Source organism: Ceratotherium simum, chromosome 7, assembly GCF_057802395.1.
Source record: "Ceratotherium simum simum isolate JZ-2026a chromosome 7, ASM5780239v1, whole genome shotgun sequence".
Taxonomy (NCBI): domain Eukaryota; kingdom Metazoa; phylum Chordata; class Mammalia; order Perissodactyla; family Rhinocerotidae; genus Ceratotherium; species Ceratotherium simum.
Genome location: NC_141906.1, coordinates 2,156,769 through 2,174,829, shown reverse-complemented (window position 1 = coordinate 2,174,829; position 18,061 = coordinate 2,156,769). Strand labels below are relative to the sequence as shown.

At 45.3% G+C, this 18,061-nt stretch overlaps 1 protein-coding gene across 2 annotated transcripts in view; it reads right to left on the bottom strand.

The window, feature by feature from the left end:
• MPPED2 (metallophosphoesterase domain containing 2) overlaps positions 1–18,061 on the bottom strand; it is a 162,118-nt gene that overhangs the window by 103,102 nt on the left and 40,955 nt on the right. For both annotated transcript variants that reach the window (XR_015552644.1, XM_004418552.3), the window contains exon 2: positions 17,246–17,427. Coding sequence is in view for 1 of the 2 variants with exons in the window: in XM_004418552.3 (XP_004418609.1) it covers positions 17,246–17,427 (182 nt within the window). In the remaining variant the exon portion in view is untranslated. The remainder of the gene's footprint in view (positions 1–17,245; positions 17,428–18,061) is intronic.

Sequence of the window (18,061 nt, the reverse complement as noted above, 5' to 3'; positions counted from 1 at the left end):
AAGCATCTTTACGTTCTCACTCGCCAATAAGTAAACTAAAAGGGACACAGGATAAATATGATAAATTTGAGATAAAGATGATAAACTACACGTGTATTTACCCAAGAAAGGCAGTGCCGATCTCCAATCAGTGTGTCCCATTCACAGAAAGGCTTCGCACCACCCCAGGTGACTGGCCAAGGCCTGTGTGCTTCCAGTAAAACACAAACACACGCGGCTACAGGGTGTCACCGCTGCTGATGTTCTGACTGACTGTGGACACCCTCGGGTCCCTGTCACACTGGACCAGAGCGGGCAGGAGCTGCTCACGCTCACGGTTGTGGTGGCAGGAGTCACGGCTCTCACCACCCAACCTGCACGGGGCCTTCTCAAAGAACAAAACATCTAGGAACCGGCCTGCTGGTGTAGCGGTTAAGTGCACACGCTCCGCTTCAGCAGCCTGGGGTTCGCAGGTTCGGATCCCAGGCACGGGCCTACGCACTGCTTATCAAGCCATGCTGTGACAGCGTCCCATACAAAGTAAAGAAAGATGGCCATGGATGTTAGCCAAGGGCCAGTCTTCCTTAGCAAAAAAAAAAAATCCAGAAGCAAAAGCTACATCTGACCACAAAAGACACTCTCCAATTTCTGATTTCTACCTGTTTTTATAGGAGAATCTTAAGTTATCTCACTCTCACCGTGCTAAATATACAAGTTTAAAGGTTCATTTATCAATTCAAATATAAGTCATTCTTAGGCTTTGTGGTTATACTGCTTTCTGAATCCAGGCTTTCTGTGAAGAAAGGATTCCCAGAAAATGAAGAATATGAAAATATCAGTTTGGTTTCCTAAATCCCCAAGAAACTCATAAATTACAGCTACTAATCCAGCATTCCTGCTGGTGGCCCCAGTTCTGCCACCACCACTCAGACAAGTACTGCATGCTCCTGGTTGGTGATCAATTCCAAGCCCAGGTGATACGGGGAATAAATGGGTCGGGGCCGGATCGACTGTGGGCACTGAATCACAAACGGCTGTGTAATGTGCAATAATGGAGAGTCAGGAAGTGAAGACCTACACGATCTCGCTCTCAACATCCACAGAGAAACCAAGGCTCAGAGGCTTTGTGTTACAGTCAGAGGTCTGTCCTCACAGGCAAGCTGCGTCTCCCCAAAGCAGAGAAAGCTCGCCTCCCAACCTCCTTTTCAAAGCAGAGCATAAGCGAGATTCCCACAAACAGCAGGGAGAAGGGAGACAACAGTTCAATTGTACAACTTTACCCTGAAATTAGAAGAAAAAAATGTGCTGATTCTTTCCTGCTCCTGAAATTTCAACAGAATTTAGGAAACGTGGGGGAAAAAATTTTGTTTCAGTTCTATAATGCACACAAAACTTGCTGTAATAACATCTGAATCTGGCAGATCAATAATGCATGCCGTAGTTAGCTGCTTAATTATTCATTTTGGATGCACTAAATGGGGTTTTAAAACAAATTCCAGATGTGAAAAGAGCCAGGAAACACAGGAAGTGGAATCAAAAATAAAAGTCATTTTTTTCACCAATGTAATTCTTTTCTGGAACATCATAAAAATCTCCTCTAATTTTCAAAATTAGAAAGGGATATTTTGACGAAAAATGTTATATTATTTTACAATTGTGTGTGTTTTGTGGACTATTCCAAAGGCAAAAATCAAATGCCTTAAATACCCCATTTCAAAATACTGTACATAAAAATGTCATATATCACAATATCCAAAGGTCACAAGGTGACAAATAGACGTAAACGCTAGTATAAGAAAATTAATGAAAGATATGTAATAAAATGTGAAAAAAGCAAATAAAAAGAATGTTCATTTGTGGGACAAATCAAAACAGAAGACTAAAATTGAAGTTTGCTGTACATGGTTGCAAAGGTTGTTGACCGCACGAGCAGCAGCCAAGGGGATGAGTGGGGGCTGTGTGCCATTCAATAAGCACGTACCCACCGGGTCCAGGGGACGCCACTTTACACTTCGTACAAAAGCACCTTACAGACAAGCAGCAGCCCTGATCAGGAATGACATACAGGCACACCTCAGAGATATTGAGGATTCGGTTCCAGACCACCACAATAAAGCGAATATCACGAGACAGCAAGTCACACAAATCTTTTGGTTTCGAAGTGCATCTAAAAGTTATGCTTACGCTATACTGTAGTCTATTAAGTGTGCAATAGCATTATGTCTAAAAAAATGTATATACCTTAATTAAAAAATACTTTATTGCTAATAAATGCTGACCATCACCTGAGCCTTCAGTGAGTCATAATCTTTTTGCTGGTGGAGGGTCTTATAAGAAATATAATATGTGGGGCTGGGCCAGTAGCATAGTGGTTAAGTTTGCGAGCTCCGCTTCAGCAGCCTGGGGTTTGCAGGTTCGGATCCTGGGCGCACACCTACACACTGCTTGTTAACCCATGCTGTCGCGGTATCCCATATACAGTAGAGGAGGATGGGCACGAATGTTAGCCCAGGGCCAATCTTCCTTAGCAAAAAAGAGGAGGATTGGCAACAGATGTTAGCTCAGGGCTAATCTTCCTCACCAAAGGAAAAAAAATGTACTATCTGCAAAGGGCAACAAAATGAGGTATGCCTGTATTGGAGAAACTGAAAAATTTTTAAATGAAAATGCAGAACAACTCTCGTTTCCTTCCCCAAGTAATAAAATAGAAAAGCAACAACAAGAAGAAAAAACAAAAACAAACCAGGTGTAGGGATCTAACTGTGAGTTTGGAGATGAACCCCCTTCTAGGCTAGATTACAAACGCCTACTAACCAACTGTCTTTGCAAGAACCTTCAGTCCACGGCTCTGGAATGCGCCTTCCAGTTTCCACAAGGGCTGACTCGGCCAGGCCAGAAACACAGAGATCTGAGTGCGCCAGTTTGAGAACCACCGGCCAGGATACCAAGGCTCTCTGATCTCAGTACTCAGCACATTCTGGCCAGCAGTCTAGCAGCCTTCCATCAAACAAACCGAGTTTACCCAACATTCATTAATAATCTCACTAACTTTTAAAATTAATTAAGACACCAGGCAGCATCTCTTGGAGCAAAAAAACTAGGTAACTCTCCAAGGCAAATATGTTTTCTGGTCTTTGCCAGTACAACGCAAAAACTGGAAATGAAAGAAATATAACATCACCCAATTCTCCTCTGCCCCTCTAGGACCCTGCAGTCCCAGCCTTCCTGTAGGCCAGGGAGAAATGCAGGGCTCAGAGCACAGATACTGCTCTTAGAGATGTGTGACCCAGGGCACGGTCGGGGCAGCATCTGTAGCTTCAGATCAAGAATAACTTCTTTGTATGCTGGCTAGGAGGACTGAATGAGCTAACAAATGTGTTTGCAAAACACCCACGTAGCATCTTGCCACTTAATATACAGTTCTTCTTATAATTATAATTTAGAAATGAAGGGATAAATACACTAACTTCATAGGATCAGGTTTCCATTATAAACCCTCACTCCTTAAGGATACGCAAGTGAGAAATAGTATTTTAATTTAGTTTGATTTGCTTTGATTTTTAAAACTGATTGCAACCCAATTGGATCCTAGAATAGAAAAAAACTGGTATAAAGGACATTATTAGGTCAATTAGCAAAATCCAAAAAAAGTCTGTAGATTAAATAATAGAACTGTATCAATTTAAATTTGATTTTGAAAATTGTAGTGGGTTAATGTAAATGAATATCCATGTTATTAGGAAAGACACATTGAAATATTCAGGGTAAAGGGGCATGATGTCTGTAGCTTACTCTCAAACGTTCCAGAAAAAAAATATAGATAGATAGACAGACCTAGAGAGAAGGAGGGGTGGGGGGAGAGGGAAGGGGGAGGGAGTGGGGGGGGCGGGGAGAGAGAGAGGGAGTGAGAGAGAATGATAAGGCAAATGTAGCAAAACATTAACAATTGCAGAATCTGCATATAGAGTATATGGGAATTCATTGTATTATCCTTGCAACTTTTCTGAAACTTGAAATTAGATTCAAATTAAGAAGTATAAAAATGTTAACTGAAAAATGATTAATCAACTGGGGCCGCCCGTGGGTGTGAGCTGGGCTGTCCACACGTGATGGCCCTCCTGCTGCGCCGCGAGTCCCCACGCCACCCTTGCTCCTTGGGTGAGCAGCCAGCCCGGAGGGCAGGCGAGGCCGTCCTGAGCTCAGTGGACAGCACTGTAATCATGTTCTCTTCTCTTTCATCTTCCCTGACGACCCCAGTGAGCATGTGGAGGGCAAGCTAATGATTGCCCGTATCTCTGATGAGCACTATATCATCTGCATCATAATATTTTCAGTTCTTCCCCCTGCACATAATGCCATGTTGACAGCAAGGTCAGTTAAGTTACTATAAGGGATTTTTAATGAAAACAATTATAAATTTAAAATAACTGTGTTTAAAGCATTTAACAGTCACTAGGGTCAAGTGATTACAGCAGTTACAAGCCCCTTGGGACATGTTCACACCAAAACAAAGTGAATAAATTACCTCGGCGGGCGCCTGTAATCACTGAGTGACCACAGGGGTCAGGCAGAGCGGAACCCTGAAGACTCTCACGCAAAACCAAGAATGAAAATTTATCAGTCCAGTGCGGGGAGGGGGAACGTCAAGAATTAGTGAGTCGGGCGATAGAGTGGAAGCAGAACTGACTCTCCACGCAGCCTGAAGGGCCAGGAAAATGGCACTCAAAGCCCCCGGGGGCGGCTGGAAAAGAGGCTGCAGGACATAAGATGCAGGTGGCTGGGAGGAGGCGGGGAGCTACCATGGAAGTGATCTACGCAGCACCAGCAAGTTCAGACTCAAACCAGGGCCACTTTGGTACAAGGATGACTGTCCTTACCCAGAAACCTGTGGGGCCTGGACACGCAGGCGGGGGCCTCAGATGTGAGACGAGGGATGTGATGTCAACAACAAAATGCTCATCTCTAACATCACCTGGCTCCTGGTACCTTCTGAGGATGTGCCTCAAACTTCCCTCCCACCACCCTGTGACTGTGTCTCCTAGTTGTAGAGACCAGGGGGCTGAAGGTCAGGGAAGCTACGCATTTTGTTCAGGGAAGTATGAGCCGGAAGCGAAGGAAACCCAACATTTATTGAACAGTCCCTATTTGCTAAAGACTCCGCTGGCAGTGCGCTCTCCGGAGACTCAAAATCGAAAGGGGAGACCAGAGGCCATACAGTAACCTGTGCTGATGCCGTGAACAGAGTATAGAGGGAGGAAGGGACCACAGCCAACTGGGAGACAGGGCCCCTTTCTTAACAGAGGTAACCTTTGAATGGGGCCTTGAAGGATGGACAAGAGTCCACAGAAGAAAGAGAACAAGATTGGCAGGCAGGCAGCAGGACCAACAGAAGCAAATGTTCAGTTAATCAGCAAAAATTTATTGAGCACTTAGTAGGCACCCCCACATCACAACAGGGAGCAGGAGAAACACTGTTCTCCTGGAGCCTGCTCTCAGTCATCCATCCATTCCCTCAGCCCCTGTTCTCCTGGAGCCTGCTCTCAGTCGTCTATCCATTCTCTCATCACAGTTGTTGTGAGCAGCTCCTATGCGTCAGGCAGTGTTGTAGGCAGAGAAGATACAGTGTAAACAGGACACATCCAGACCCCACAGACCTTGCATTCAGTAGAGAGAGACTGACGATAAACAAGAAGACTCACAAGTGGGAAAAATAAGGTCTCACCAGGGAGGTGGCGTTTGAGCCAACACTGACAGACCAAGGAAACGGATAAGGACAAAGGTTCAAGGTGGGCACCACCATGGAGTAGAATGTTCTGTGGTCAGAGGAGAAAGAGAAAACGGTAAGACAAAAGCCCAAAGAGCCAAGGAGAGAAGTATGGTGGGGACGAACTGGACAGATAGATCGGACCAGCTCATGAAGAGCCCTGAATGCCACCACAGACCACTCCAGCAGTAAGTGGTTCCTAAAGTGCATTCCACAATATATCAGTCAGATGGGATGCTCCATGGAAAAGGATCCCTGCGCCTCCATTCCCGTATCTGTGAAAATGGTGAGAGCAGCATCAGCCACCCTGAACGTGCTGAGGATCTGACGAGTTCGCTCTTGTGAAGGGTCAGGCAGCAGGGAGGGCTCGGTAAGTGTCGTTATTACTAAATGATTCCAGGAAAGGTGAACGGCATCAGGGTCTTGGCAGTTTCTTTAGGTACAACAGGGACCGGCAGACACCCAGGAAGTAAAACCGACTATTCAGTCACAGTTAGACAAGAAGATTTAGGTGCCTGGGTCAACGATCATGTGAATCAGAAGGCGAGCTCAGGAGAATGAGCAGTATTTGGAAGCGATATTAACTCAGTTTGAGGTACAGTGGTTTTGAGGTATCTATGTACCTTGTACCATCTGTGTTGCAAAATACCTAGTCTCCAGTAAGATGCAAGTACCTGGCAAGAGATTAAGATAAAATCAGTACTCCATTCTACAAATAAAATCTCAGAGAAGGAGAATAATCTCCCAGGTTTGACGTGCAGAATTAGCATAGGATGTGAAACGGCATCACACTCAGGCAGAAGACCAAGCCCCTAGTCCTGGGCCCTCCACTAAGAAACCTGCGCAAAATTGGATCAGACATTTATTTAAACTCTCTGAGCTCTAGCTGCCTAATTTATAAAATGCGGGAAATCACAGTCATGCACCACATAACATTTCAGTTAAGGATGGGCCGCCTATCTGACAGTGGTCCCATAAGATTAGTCCCCTATGGCCTCATGTGCAGTACGGTCTACCCCGTGGGTTTTTGAAAGCACACTCTGTCACGTTCACACAGCAACAAAATTGCCTAATGACTATCTTTCAGAACGTTTTCCGTCAAGCAACGCAAAACTACTGACAATCTGAGGCTGGACGCCGAATGCAGTGACACGCTCTTTTGTTCCCTTCTGCATCCTCAGTGCCCACCACAAAGCAGGACCTGGCCCTTAGAAGACACTTAGATCATATGCAAAGACACTTAGATCATATGCAAATAATCTCTTGAGGATGAAGTCCCTTCATGCTCTGGGATACAAAGATCCTGCTCCAGGATTTAGCATTACATAGTTTGGGGGCTTCAAATTTCCCTCTTGGGCCAGATAGTTTGGAAAAGTTAGGAACTCTTCTGTTTCCAAAGAGCTCCTTTTTTATTTTATTTGTTTTTAATAGGCATACAATTTTCATACAGTAAAATGCAAAAAGATTCCCCCTTTTCAGGAAATCGTTGGCCTGGCTTTTTCTGTTCTGCTGATGCAATAACGAGTCTTGCCCACGGCTATTTCTCTTTAGGAGATGGAGATATTCCAGCGAAGGAGAAAGCTGGAAGCTTTAGAATTAAACATTGGGAGAGTGAGGACAACGACCAGTGACTTTAGCTCTCGTCCCAGCTCTTGCACTGGCTCACAAGACGACCCTAGTCTGTCCTTCCACCTTCTGAATCTCCATCCATCCATCAGCAAGACAGGGATAATGCTGTCTGCCCACATCAACTTCCCTGGACCATTATAAACATTAATGATCTAATATACTCAACGGTACTTTAAGTCCTTTGGAGGAAAGATGTCATATAAATTAGAGGCATTATAATTAACGTAATTTGAGAAAATGGCTGGCCATAGCAAAGAGTATCAGGTTCACACGGATCACCAACGACCTAGCCATCACGTCCTCAGGTCACTAACGATCCTTTCTAATGGAACAAAATCCATTCTCACTTATTTGAGCATATTCAACTACTCTGTGCTTGGGTTTATTTTTTTTCAAGTACTTTACTTAATTCTATATCAAAATTGAACTATACTTTGAAGTTAATTTTGTCCTCAATGGGAAAACGTATTTATATATGAATTAGACCATGAAGTCATTCCTTTTACAACAAAAGATTCTTCAAGGTAAAGAAGGCAAGTACATAATAAACATGAATCAACTGTTACTTGGATTAGGCGAATACTCGTCCTATACTCTCACAGACAAGAACGCAGGACATTTGTATCCACACGACAGAACACAGAGACAACTCATAGACACTTCTTGAAATTCTAGAATGTCATAGTAAGAAAAAAAAAAAAAAAACTCTGCTTGAAAGAGAAAGAGAAGCTGTTAAATAAATTATAACTCTAGAATGGTAACTGGGAAAATCAAATTATGAATCAAAAACTGAAAAGTACAGTATGTCAGATACTGTTTTTGTGAGCAAGCTAAAGACGAAGAAAGTCCTTTGATAAGAAACTCTAGATAATAGGATCAGGGCACCTCAGGCTCTAAGGACCTCGGGCACCTTCTCCTCTGTGAGTCATGGGAGAAGTCTTCTTGTTTGCCCTTCTTAAAGCTCACACCTTGGCCTCTTTATTAGATATGATCGCTAAGTAGTGGTAAGTTAGATCACTACGAACACTCCAATGAGACGCCTCTGCTCAAACCACTTCTGAAACTTCTCTCTGGGATCCGCCAGGCACCTCACAGGAGAGCAGCTGCCACTATGTCACATCATTGATTTTTACTCAAAATGGTGTATCTCCACTGGCCCATGTGACAAACTCCAGATCCTAACAATTCTGTACTGTTTCAAAAAATCAGAAGCCTTAAACGAGCAAGCCATGCCTGGAAAGCATTCTGTGTGTAAGAGTTTAAAGCAATAACCTGAAATCCCACCAAAGCTGGGCGTGCTGGAGTGTGTAGACAGGCGCTGGTGGGCAAGGACGGTACCACAAGGAGGGGAGGTCACACCGGAGCGGAGAGTGAGTGAGCCAGAGTACAGATCGGGGACGGGGGGCCATGACAGGAAACTCAAGAGGGGGACAGAAAGGGGAGGCCTGGCCCCTCAGGTGTGTGGTCCAGAGGCTGATTAGAATCCAAGGCGATGTGCACATGTGCTGGGTCTGGGGTGCCTGGAAAGGAGATGGCAGGGCCATGGGGTCACCGTGGCACAAAGACTGTAAGGCCACGTTCCCTGAAGTTCCGCTCTCCAAGGGAGTGAGAGCAGCTCAGGGCAGGCAGGAAGGAGCGTCCGCACGCTGGGAGAACGCAGTAGCAGGAGGGACACTTACTGACCACTCACTGCCTGTGCACGCTGGGCACCACCATCTTATTCGATCTCACAATAGTCCTTGTAGGTTATATATCCGGAGCATTAACAGATCTCCTTTTACAGCTGAATAAAGTGAAGACCCCAGAGTTAACACATCTGAAACCAGGATTTACACGTAAAATCCAGTTCTCACGCTCTCAACCCTATACCACACTGTCCTTTCCTTCATCAACACACAAGCGTGCACTCGCAAACACAACAGGATACACACCAGCTGACAGCAGCAGTCATCTGTGAACTGGAGGATATACTGGTGATCCTAATTTTTTTCTCTGTTACCATTTTTACATTTTTTTCACAAAGAGTGTGGAAGCTTTCACAACTAAAAAAAGAGTTTGTAGTCGTTACTAAAAAGCCCTTCCAGGGTGAAGATTTTCTGCCGCTGAGGACATTCAAAAATATGTGACACAAACTCTCAAATACTACTCAGATTATTAGGGAGAAATTACAATCTTTATAGAGGGAAATTGGACAACACATAATAAAACTTTTTTTAAAAAAGTACATATCATTTAGAGCAACAATTCTACTTCTAGGAAGATGTCCTACAGATATAATTAAAGGCGTTTGCAAAGAGAGAGCAAGAGGGACATCCACGACACCAGATGACAATAGGAGAATGAAGACACCTCAGTGTCCAGGAACAGAGATCTGGATGAATAAACTAGAGCACACCTCACAACCGGACGCTCCGCTGCACGGGGCCTGACAGGTTAGGTTTTTTAAAGTTACAGGATAATATGCACAGCGCTATTAATTTTAAAAAACAGTCATTAAACAAAAAGCCCTTAAAGGGTGAAGATTGCTGCTACTGAGGATATTCAAAACAGAAGTAGAAAGTAGAAAAATTTCCCAAATGCCATAGATACACCAATTAGTAATTACTCTGAAAATAGGATTATAAAGGAATGTATATTTTCTACTTTGCACATATCGAATACTTGAATTTTTATAACGTATGTGTATCTTATTTGTATTGAAAATATTATTTTGGGGGAAAGATTATTTTAGTCATATTTATTGATGTAGAAAGTTGTTCATGATATATTGTTAAGTTGAAAAACAGACTATAACATGGTCTTAAGATTTCTATTTTGGTAAAACGTGTGTGTGCGTACATATGTATCACTAGAAAACATCTTATAAAGATTCACACTAACACGTTAACAGTGGTTACCTCTGGCCGTGGGTAATTTTGTTTTCTTCCATCACTTATCTCTACTTTCTAAGTTACCAGGAATGAACATGTATCACATGTATTATAAGAATAAAATAAACAGCTCAGGCTGTGAAAGCTTTCCCTCAAGACCGGCTCCAAAACTCTTGGCCAATAGCAAGATTCATGGGAAGAACACAGTCTCCCAATACGATTATCCTGAAAGGGGCAGAATTGATTTGTAGGTGTAGATCTGGCGTGTTTGTTACAGTCACTCTGTCCCGGCTGTGCCGCATACAATGCTCCTACAAATGAGAATAACCTTTTCCTGAGATTTTCCTTGGAAGCACTTTCATTCTTTCTTTTAGGCCTGGAGAAACTGAAGCTCAGAGCTACTCAGTGACAACCGAGACACAGAAAAGCGAAAATTAGAAGTTCATGGCATCGGTGTTACGTTAAAAGGGATTTTGACGGCCTAGATTGTTATAGATAAACTCTCGGCTAAAAGAATAGGCCATCCAAGATTTAATATTAATTATAATATAGGAAATAAAACAACAACCACAAACCCTTTTTAAGTATTTCCACACAGACATAGGAATTACTAATAACAGCCAACTGGATGTTACAAATACTTTGAGGAGAAAAGGAAGGGAAGGGAGGATAAGACATTTTACATACAGTCCTACATAATTTTGAAGTGGGGCCAAAAGTGAAGAAAGAGCCCTGAACCTTCGTGTCCATTCACCCACTCAGGGATTCGACAAGGCTTCGTGTGTGTCGACTTCGTCAGGGCCCCACACTCAGAACTGGGCACGTGGGGCACCCTCGAGGCCCACACGCTGTCTAGTGGGGGAGAGACAGTAAACAATCACGTCAACCGGCCTCTCTGACAGTCACAGAGGATGAGCTCCCGCTCCTGGAGGAGGAGTCATTCCAGGAAGTGGGAACAGGGTTTCAATGGGGAGCGGAGGGCACGTGCATCCAGGGACGGGGAGGAAATCGGGTGTGGGTGTAACTGAAAGGCAGAAAGAAGAAGGTGGACGTGGGATCAAATGACAAGGTCTCCTCACGCTCCTCTGTGCAGCAGCCATGGACGTACACGCAATATTCAAGAAGAAGGCCACCAAAAACACTCTGAGACGAGAGGACAGCAGGACGAGAACGAGGCACCAGGACAGACTGCCAAGAGGCAGAGGTCTCGAGAACACAGAGGGAAGGGAAGGAGACCATACACCGCCCAGTGCCTCCCAAAACGTACCGCAGGCACAACGGTGGTGTCAGAATCCATGGATGCTCAGAATTTACTAAAACGCAATAAAAACAATCACATTCTAACTGGCAAGTACTCTATAGTGGGCAAGTTTCTTTTTAAGCCATGTCTGTGACTGAGACGCATTTCTGCCAAGCTAAAGAAGAAAATGTTGTCACGGTTGAGTGGCTAGGATCCCAGTGCTGTTCACCCACGCCCTTTCACGTCATACCTGTAGCATATCTGAGCCAACGTATTAACGGGACCACAGGATTTAACTATCATTTTATTTTTTTTTATTTTTTTTTTTTTATTTTTTTTTTTTTTAAATTTTTTTTAATTTATTTATTTTTCCCCTAAAGCCCCAAGCGATAGTTGTAAGTCATAGTTGCACATTCTTCTAGTTGTTGTATGTGGGACGCGGCCTCAGCATGGCCGGAGAAGCAGTGCGTCTGTGTGCGCCCGGGATCCGAACCCGGGCAGCCTGCATCGCAGCGCACGCACTTAACCGCTAAGCCACGGGGCCGGCCCATTAACTATCATTTTAAACAGTATTTCTTTGGGGAAGATTTATCTGTGCGTCTTTCCCACAACCCGAAGTTCCCGGCCATAAGAGCCATGTGTCTCTCTGGCCCAGGCTGGTTCCCTTGAAGACAATCCCGGGGGCACCAGCCAGGTGGAGGGAGGGGCAGGTTGTTTGTGAGACCGAGACCTGGGATGTCTGATCACCAGACCGGGGAGAGGTGAAAAACAGGGATTTTGGTGGCTCCCCAGGGTGGCAGAGACAGAGATTTAAAGTTTCATTCCCCAACCCTTGGCAGAGATTTTGGAGGAAGGGGCCACTGGGGGCCACAGCAGCAGCTGCCAGAATATACCGGCTATTTGTAACTCAAGGGCCTTAAGTGGGAGAGACCTGCCCACAGAAGACAAGATGTTCAGGCTCCACCGGGGGCTGCCCATTTCAAGGACCGAAACGAGAGCAGAAATGCTCACGTCACAACGTAACTACACCACCCCTTGGAGCTTCTGCGACTGGCCGTGTTTTCAGAGTTCTTCATGGATATTTACTTTGCTATAATTCACCGCCACCGGAACGGTCCACGCCACATGGTAAGAATGCTTCCCCACCTCACGACGCCCGCCCGTGGGCCAACTCACAGGCGGGGGCTGTGCCGCAGCACAGCTGTAGCATGCCACACACCGCCCGCAGACCCTGAGCGCGTGACCTCGTACGTGTGTGTCAGGGAGGCTGTTATTCAAAGAACCACCATCTTACCTGGGACATGGCCCCTCCAGCAGGGTCCCAGGCCCCAGACTGAGAACAGAGAAAGACAGGAGAACACACTTGGGAAGTGGAGTCTGATGGACCCAAGTTCAGATCCTGAGGTCACCTCCCAGTCATCTGACCCTGGTAAGTTAACTTCACCAAGACTCTGTCTCCTCATAAGTAAAAGAGAAGCTAACACCTACTTCACAAGTCACTGTGAGGACCACAGGGCCGATCCGTGTAACTGGGGGTGGGGGAGAGGGGCTGTGTCTACACTCCACCACCCAAAGACAACACATGTCAGTTCAACCCCCTCCCCATCCAAGGTCCAGCCCAACGTGGCCATTATCTGAGTGGCCCTGGGCAAGTCATTTCATCTCCCCAGCCTCAGTTTCCCCTTCTCCCAAGGCAGGAGGTGGGACTCCAAGGCGTCTTAGAGCCCCATATTCTGTCCGGTTAGTCTAACTGCCAAGAGGGGGGCCTGTCTTCAGCCTCTACTTCATAGCTGCTCCCCCTCACGCGCCAAGTCTTTCTTTAAATCCCCAGTGTGGCCCCTTCCAGGTTCTGCTCTGGATCCTACGACACTGGCTCTGCTGTCTCTCTCCACACTATGTGTGGGAAGTTATCTACTGGCCAGGGCTGTGTGAAGATGGTACAAGCTTCGTCACAGAGCAATCCTCACAACCACCGTGGGTGCATTGTTATCATTACGCCCATTTTACAAATGAGGAAATCAAGGCTCAGGAGATTAAGCAACTTATCAAAGGTGGGAAATTCAAAGCTGGTTCTTCCAGCTGCTGGAAATCACTATATGCTACACCACCTCGCCATCCTCTGAGTGCGCCTAGCTTCAGTCCTCTCTTCTTATGACCCTGTGCTGTGCTAGCTTATCTCACACATTCCTTTGTGTTAACAACTTGATGTGCTATGCCTGCCAGATGACATAGTACATATAGCCAGGACCCAGCATCTCTGAACCAGTAGGGAACTCACGGGATTCGAGGGCCCTGCAGCTAGCAGGTCACAGTGAGATTCAACACAGGCAGGGCTTAAACACATCTTTCAAATAACAGCACACGGTCACACAGCTACTCAACTTCCACATGAAGCTGCCAGAAGCACCTGCATTTTAGCTCAAGCCTAAAACGTGCGGGCTTCTCAGCTGCCATCAGCCTACCCATAATATCACAGAACAGTGAAGGACAAGGGCTCACACTGTGGGGTAAGACAGCCCCTGGTTTACTAGTCCAATGAACCTGCGGGTACTTCTTAGCCCCTCTGAGCTTCTTATCTGCTACACGATCTTGGGTAAGTTAACCTAACTGAGCTTTGAGCTCCTCATCCGTGCAATGGGGACAACAGGAGCACCTCAGAGGGACGTTACAGGGACAGGAGTGCCTGGCCTGTAGCAGAAACAGATGAGCCCGCTGGGAGAGCAAAGGGGGGTCGGGGATGGCGGGGTGGATTCCAGTCATCAGCGCAGTCTGGACCAGAGGAGAAAGATGGACGTGGAGCAGAGGTTCATCGGACTCTGAGGGCCTGCCAAATCTGGGAGGACCCGTGCCCGTGGGAGTTGGACGCCCTATTCTGGCAAAAGCCCTAGACTGATGTGACCCTGACCCCACTCTGCCCAGCCACCTGGCAGCTCCTGCTGTTGGAAGCACCTTCTCAGGTGAGAGGCTGCCGACGGTACCAAGGGGTGCAGCGTAATCACCCACCTCTCACCCTCAGAGCACCAGGAGGTTGCCGGGTAACTGAGCTATTCTGGGCCCTCCCTGGGGGATCCCAAGTTCTCCATCCATGTCCCGTGGGGTCCCTTTGGTCTCTCACTCTGCGCTCGTCCTCCTGCCTCACAAGATCAGGGGGAAACGGGAAGAGAAGGAACTGACCATGCAACTGGACCTGAGCATTTTGTTTCCTTATCATTTTATTTCCTTAGTTACGGCACATTTCCATTTATGGGGTACTTCCCCTTAGAAGAGCTCCCAGTGTTTACTTCAATCTACTAAATAATTCCTCTGACCTCTTCTTGTTTTCACCCTTTAAATATCTGTTGATGGTTCATTCACCACATTCCCCATCCAGTTATTAATGGCCCACAAAAACACACCAGCAGTAATCATTCACTGATTAATCTGTACAACAACCCAGAAAGGCAGGTAGGATTAATCCTTAGTTCTGCAGAGGGAAGCCAAGGGGAAAAGAGAGGTTGACTCAGCTGCCCAAGGTCAACGATTACACCCAGCACCCATCCTGCCTTGTGTTTCTGTGAACGCCTGCCACGGCCTCATTCCCTCTTTGAAGGTCAACACTGTCAGTGCAGCCGGGTCACTTCTGTGTTGAGACTCGGTCATCACAGAACAGTTTAAAACTGTCGAGGGCCAGCCCCATGGCTTGATGGTTAAGTGCGCGCGCTCCGCTGCTGGTGGCCCGGGGTTAGGATCCCGGGCACGCACTGACACACCGCTTCTCCGGCCATGCTGAGGCCGCGTCTCACATACAACAACTAGAAGGATGTGCAGCTATGACATACAACTATCTACTGGGGCTTTGGGGAAAAAAAGGAGGAGGCTTGGCAACAGATGTTAGCTCAGAGCCGGTCTTCCTCAGCAAAAAAAGAGTAGGATTAGCCCGGATGTTAGCTCAGGGCTGACCTTCCTCACAAAAAAAAAAAACAAAAAAAAAACTGTCAAAATTCAACCCAGAATAATTTTGCCTGTTAATAGTTCATAAATAAAAGCTGCTAAAATGAAGAGATAATCATACGTAAAAGGAAATTTTACTGAGGCCAAAGAGAAGTGAAAAGATCTGGATGATAGCCCTGGCTGTGCCACAAGAGGACTCCGAGAAAGGCACCTAATTTCTCTGCTTCTCTGAGTCACCTGTAAAAATGAGACAATGCTGAATGATAGTTAAGGTATCTTGCTGTTTGAAATGAGATGACCAAACACCTGCTAGAGCAACACCAAACACAAAGCTGCAGCGTCCAGGCACCAAGACTGCGGTAAATCGGCGCGTTCACGCGCTGCTCATGAAGCCCACAGCCACAGGCCCTCAGAAAGCAAGGTGCCAACACACAGCAAGAACCATAAAGCTTTCCACATCCTCTCACTCAGTGCTCTAACTCACAGCATTTTACCCTAAGAACTAAGTCAGGGGAAGCAAACAGACATACACAAACGAAAACACACTTCAGGGCTAGCTATCAGAGGAAAAACCGTTATCAATTTAAACGTTCATCTTGAGAGGGATGTCTTATTAAATACAAGCATAGAACAGTACGAATGTCATGTTGTTATTAAAAAAGGATAAACACAAAAATGATGCAAAATCATTTAAAATCTTACCCATGCTATTAAATGAAAATAACCAAAACTGAAAGAGCAGATATGCACGCTGATGTCAACTATGCAAAACAGAGAGACGCACAAGGTCACAAGAAAACACAAAATAGTTATGCTATCAGTTAGGCTTATTGTTTATTTTTTTAAATATTTTATCGTTTTTAATGAATATTGTTTTTCCATTAACACATACATTTTACCATTTAATCAAATATTTAAAAATTTCTCAAACCCTACTTTAGTTTGATGGAAAACGAATTTTCAAGTTTCTGCCTAAATCTCCTGAGTAATTCTTGTTGGCTGACATATTATTCACAAGATTACTCTTCCAGAGTGATTTCTGCTCTTTGCTATGTAATTCTTTAGAGATTCTAAAATCTCAGAACCCTTGCACTTCTTTCCCTCACCTAAGAAGATTCTTAAAGATCTGTCATCTCATCTAGCTAAGAATAACCCATCATTGCCTTGTAATGCTAATATTTGGCAACTGCCTGCCCCAGAAGCCAACATTTTCCCATAACCAGACCTGTGGGTGCCTCTGCAGTAACCACAAAGTTGCCACTGTCCTTTTCACAGTATGTAGGGTGGTTTCGTATTCCAAGTTTGGGAGCTTTACAGCAGGACATCTTATCTCTTCAGGTCTTAGGACACCCTCTGGTTCACTTAGGAACGATGCCCCCAGCAGCCTGACCTAGGACCATCGTTTCACATAGGGACTTGTGCAACCTCCTTCATTTCCTAGAAATGTTCTCTTACTGGTAGGTCATTTGTACATTTTGCTCATAACATCTGGGAAAGATCGCAGAGCCAATGAATTAAAAATATGATTCTAGGTCTCATGTGTGCCAACAAATGCCCTCATTAAAGCAGAATGGGCGAGATGAGATCGGTTTCAAAGCTTTCCATCCCTTTGCCCCAGAGCCGCCGAGGCCAGGCACTGAAAGGATGCACAGTAAAATTAAATATCTAAAAATTCATCTTTAATTAACAGAATTGGATTAAAGCTGGACACACCTCGCATCATACGAGAAGTGGCTGAGCTGGCTTCCAAGCGAGCTAATTCAATTAGGACGCAGTGAGTGACACTCGGACAGGAAGGTTAATTGGGGGCGCCAGAACGCAATCATTCCTTACCTAACCAGTCATTAAACTTCTTAACCTCTGAGGGCAGTCCCAGCTCGGTGAAATCGCCTGTGTGGAGAAGGATGTCCCCATAAGGCATCTGGATACCATCTGTTCTGGAGTGTGTGTCTGAGATGCAGACAAACCGCGTGTGGCCCGCTGGTTTTGGAGTGTCATATGGGATGGGGTCGACCCTAAAGTAGACATAACAGATCCCATAACAGTTAAATACGTTAGAACCCTCGTAATTGTCATCGCACATACATATCGATACTTATCCACGAATGCACCCAGACAAACTGATGCAAAGCCAGAGGGGATCACCATAACAAGGGACACTTTTGGGTGCAAAGGAGACAGCATCACCCATCTGCAACCCCACTGGGCAAATTCAACAAGTCTTACTTACCTGGCAGGAAAATTAAAAGGAAAGAATATCTCATATGTAGAGTCGGCAATAACCCAGGAAACTGATAGAGTGATTAACGGTGAAGTTGAGGGATATTGAGCCCCAACTGGGGAAGCAAAATTATGCTATTTTCTCTCTCATCATGCTCCAATTGATCCCACTACTCATTAGGAAATGGATAACTAATTTATTCCTTCTTAAACATGCCTAACTTAAGCAATGAACTAATTTATGGAGAATACTCTGCACATGCTCTGCCGCTGAGATGTGGAGAGACAGAGAGTACTTATATTTAATTTCGTTCAACATCCATTTCTTCCTGTTTTTGCTAAGAGATTCACAGATCGAATTGTGGGGAGGGAGGGTATGCCAAAATAACAGGGCTTTAAAAAACTTTGGATGTTGAAAGCACTTTGTCC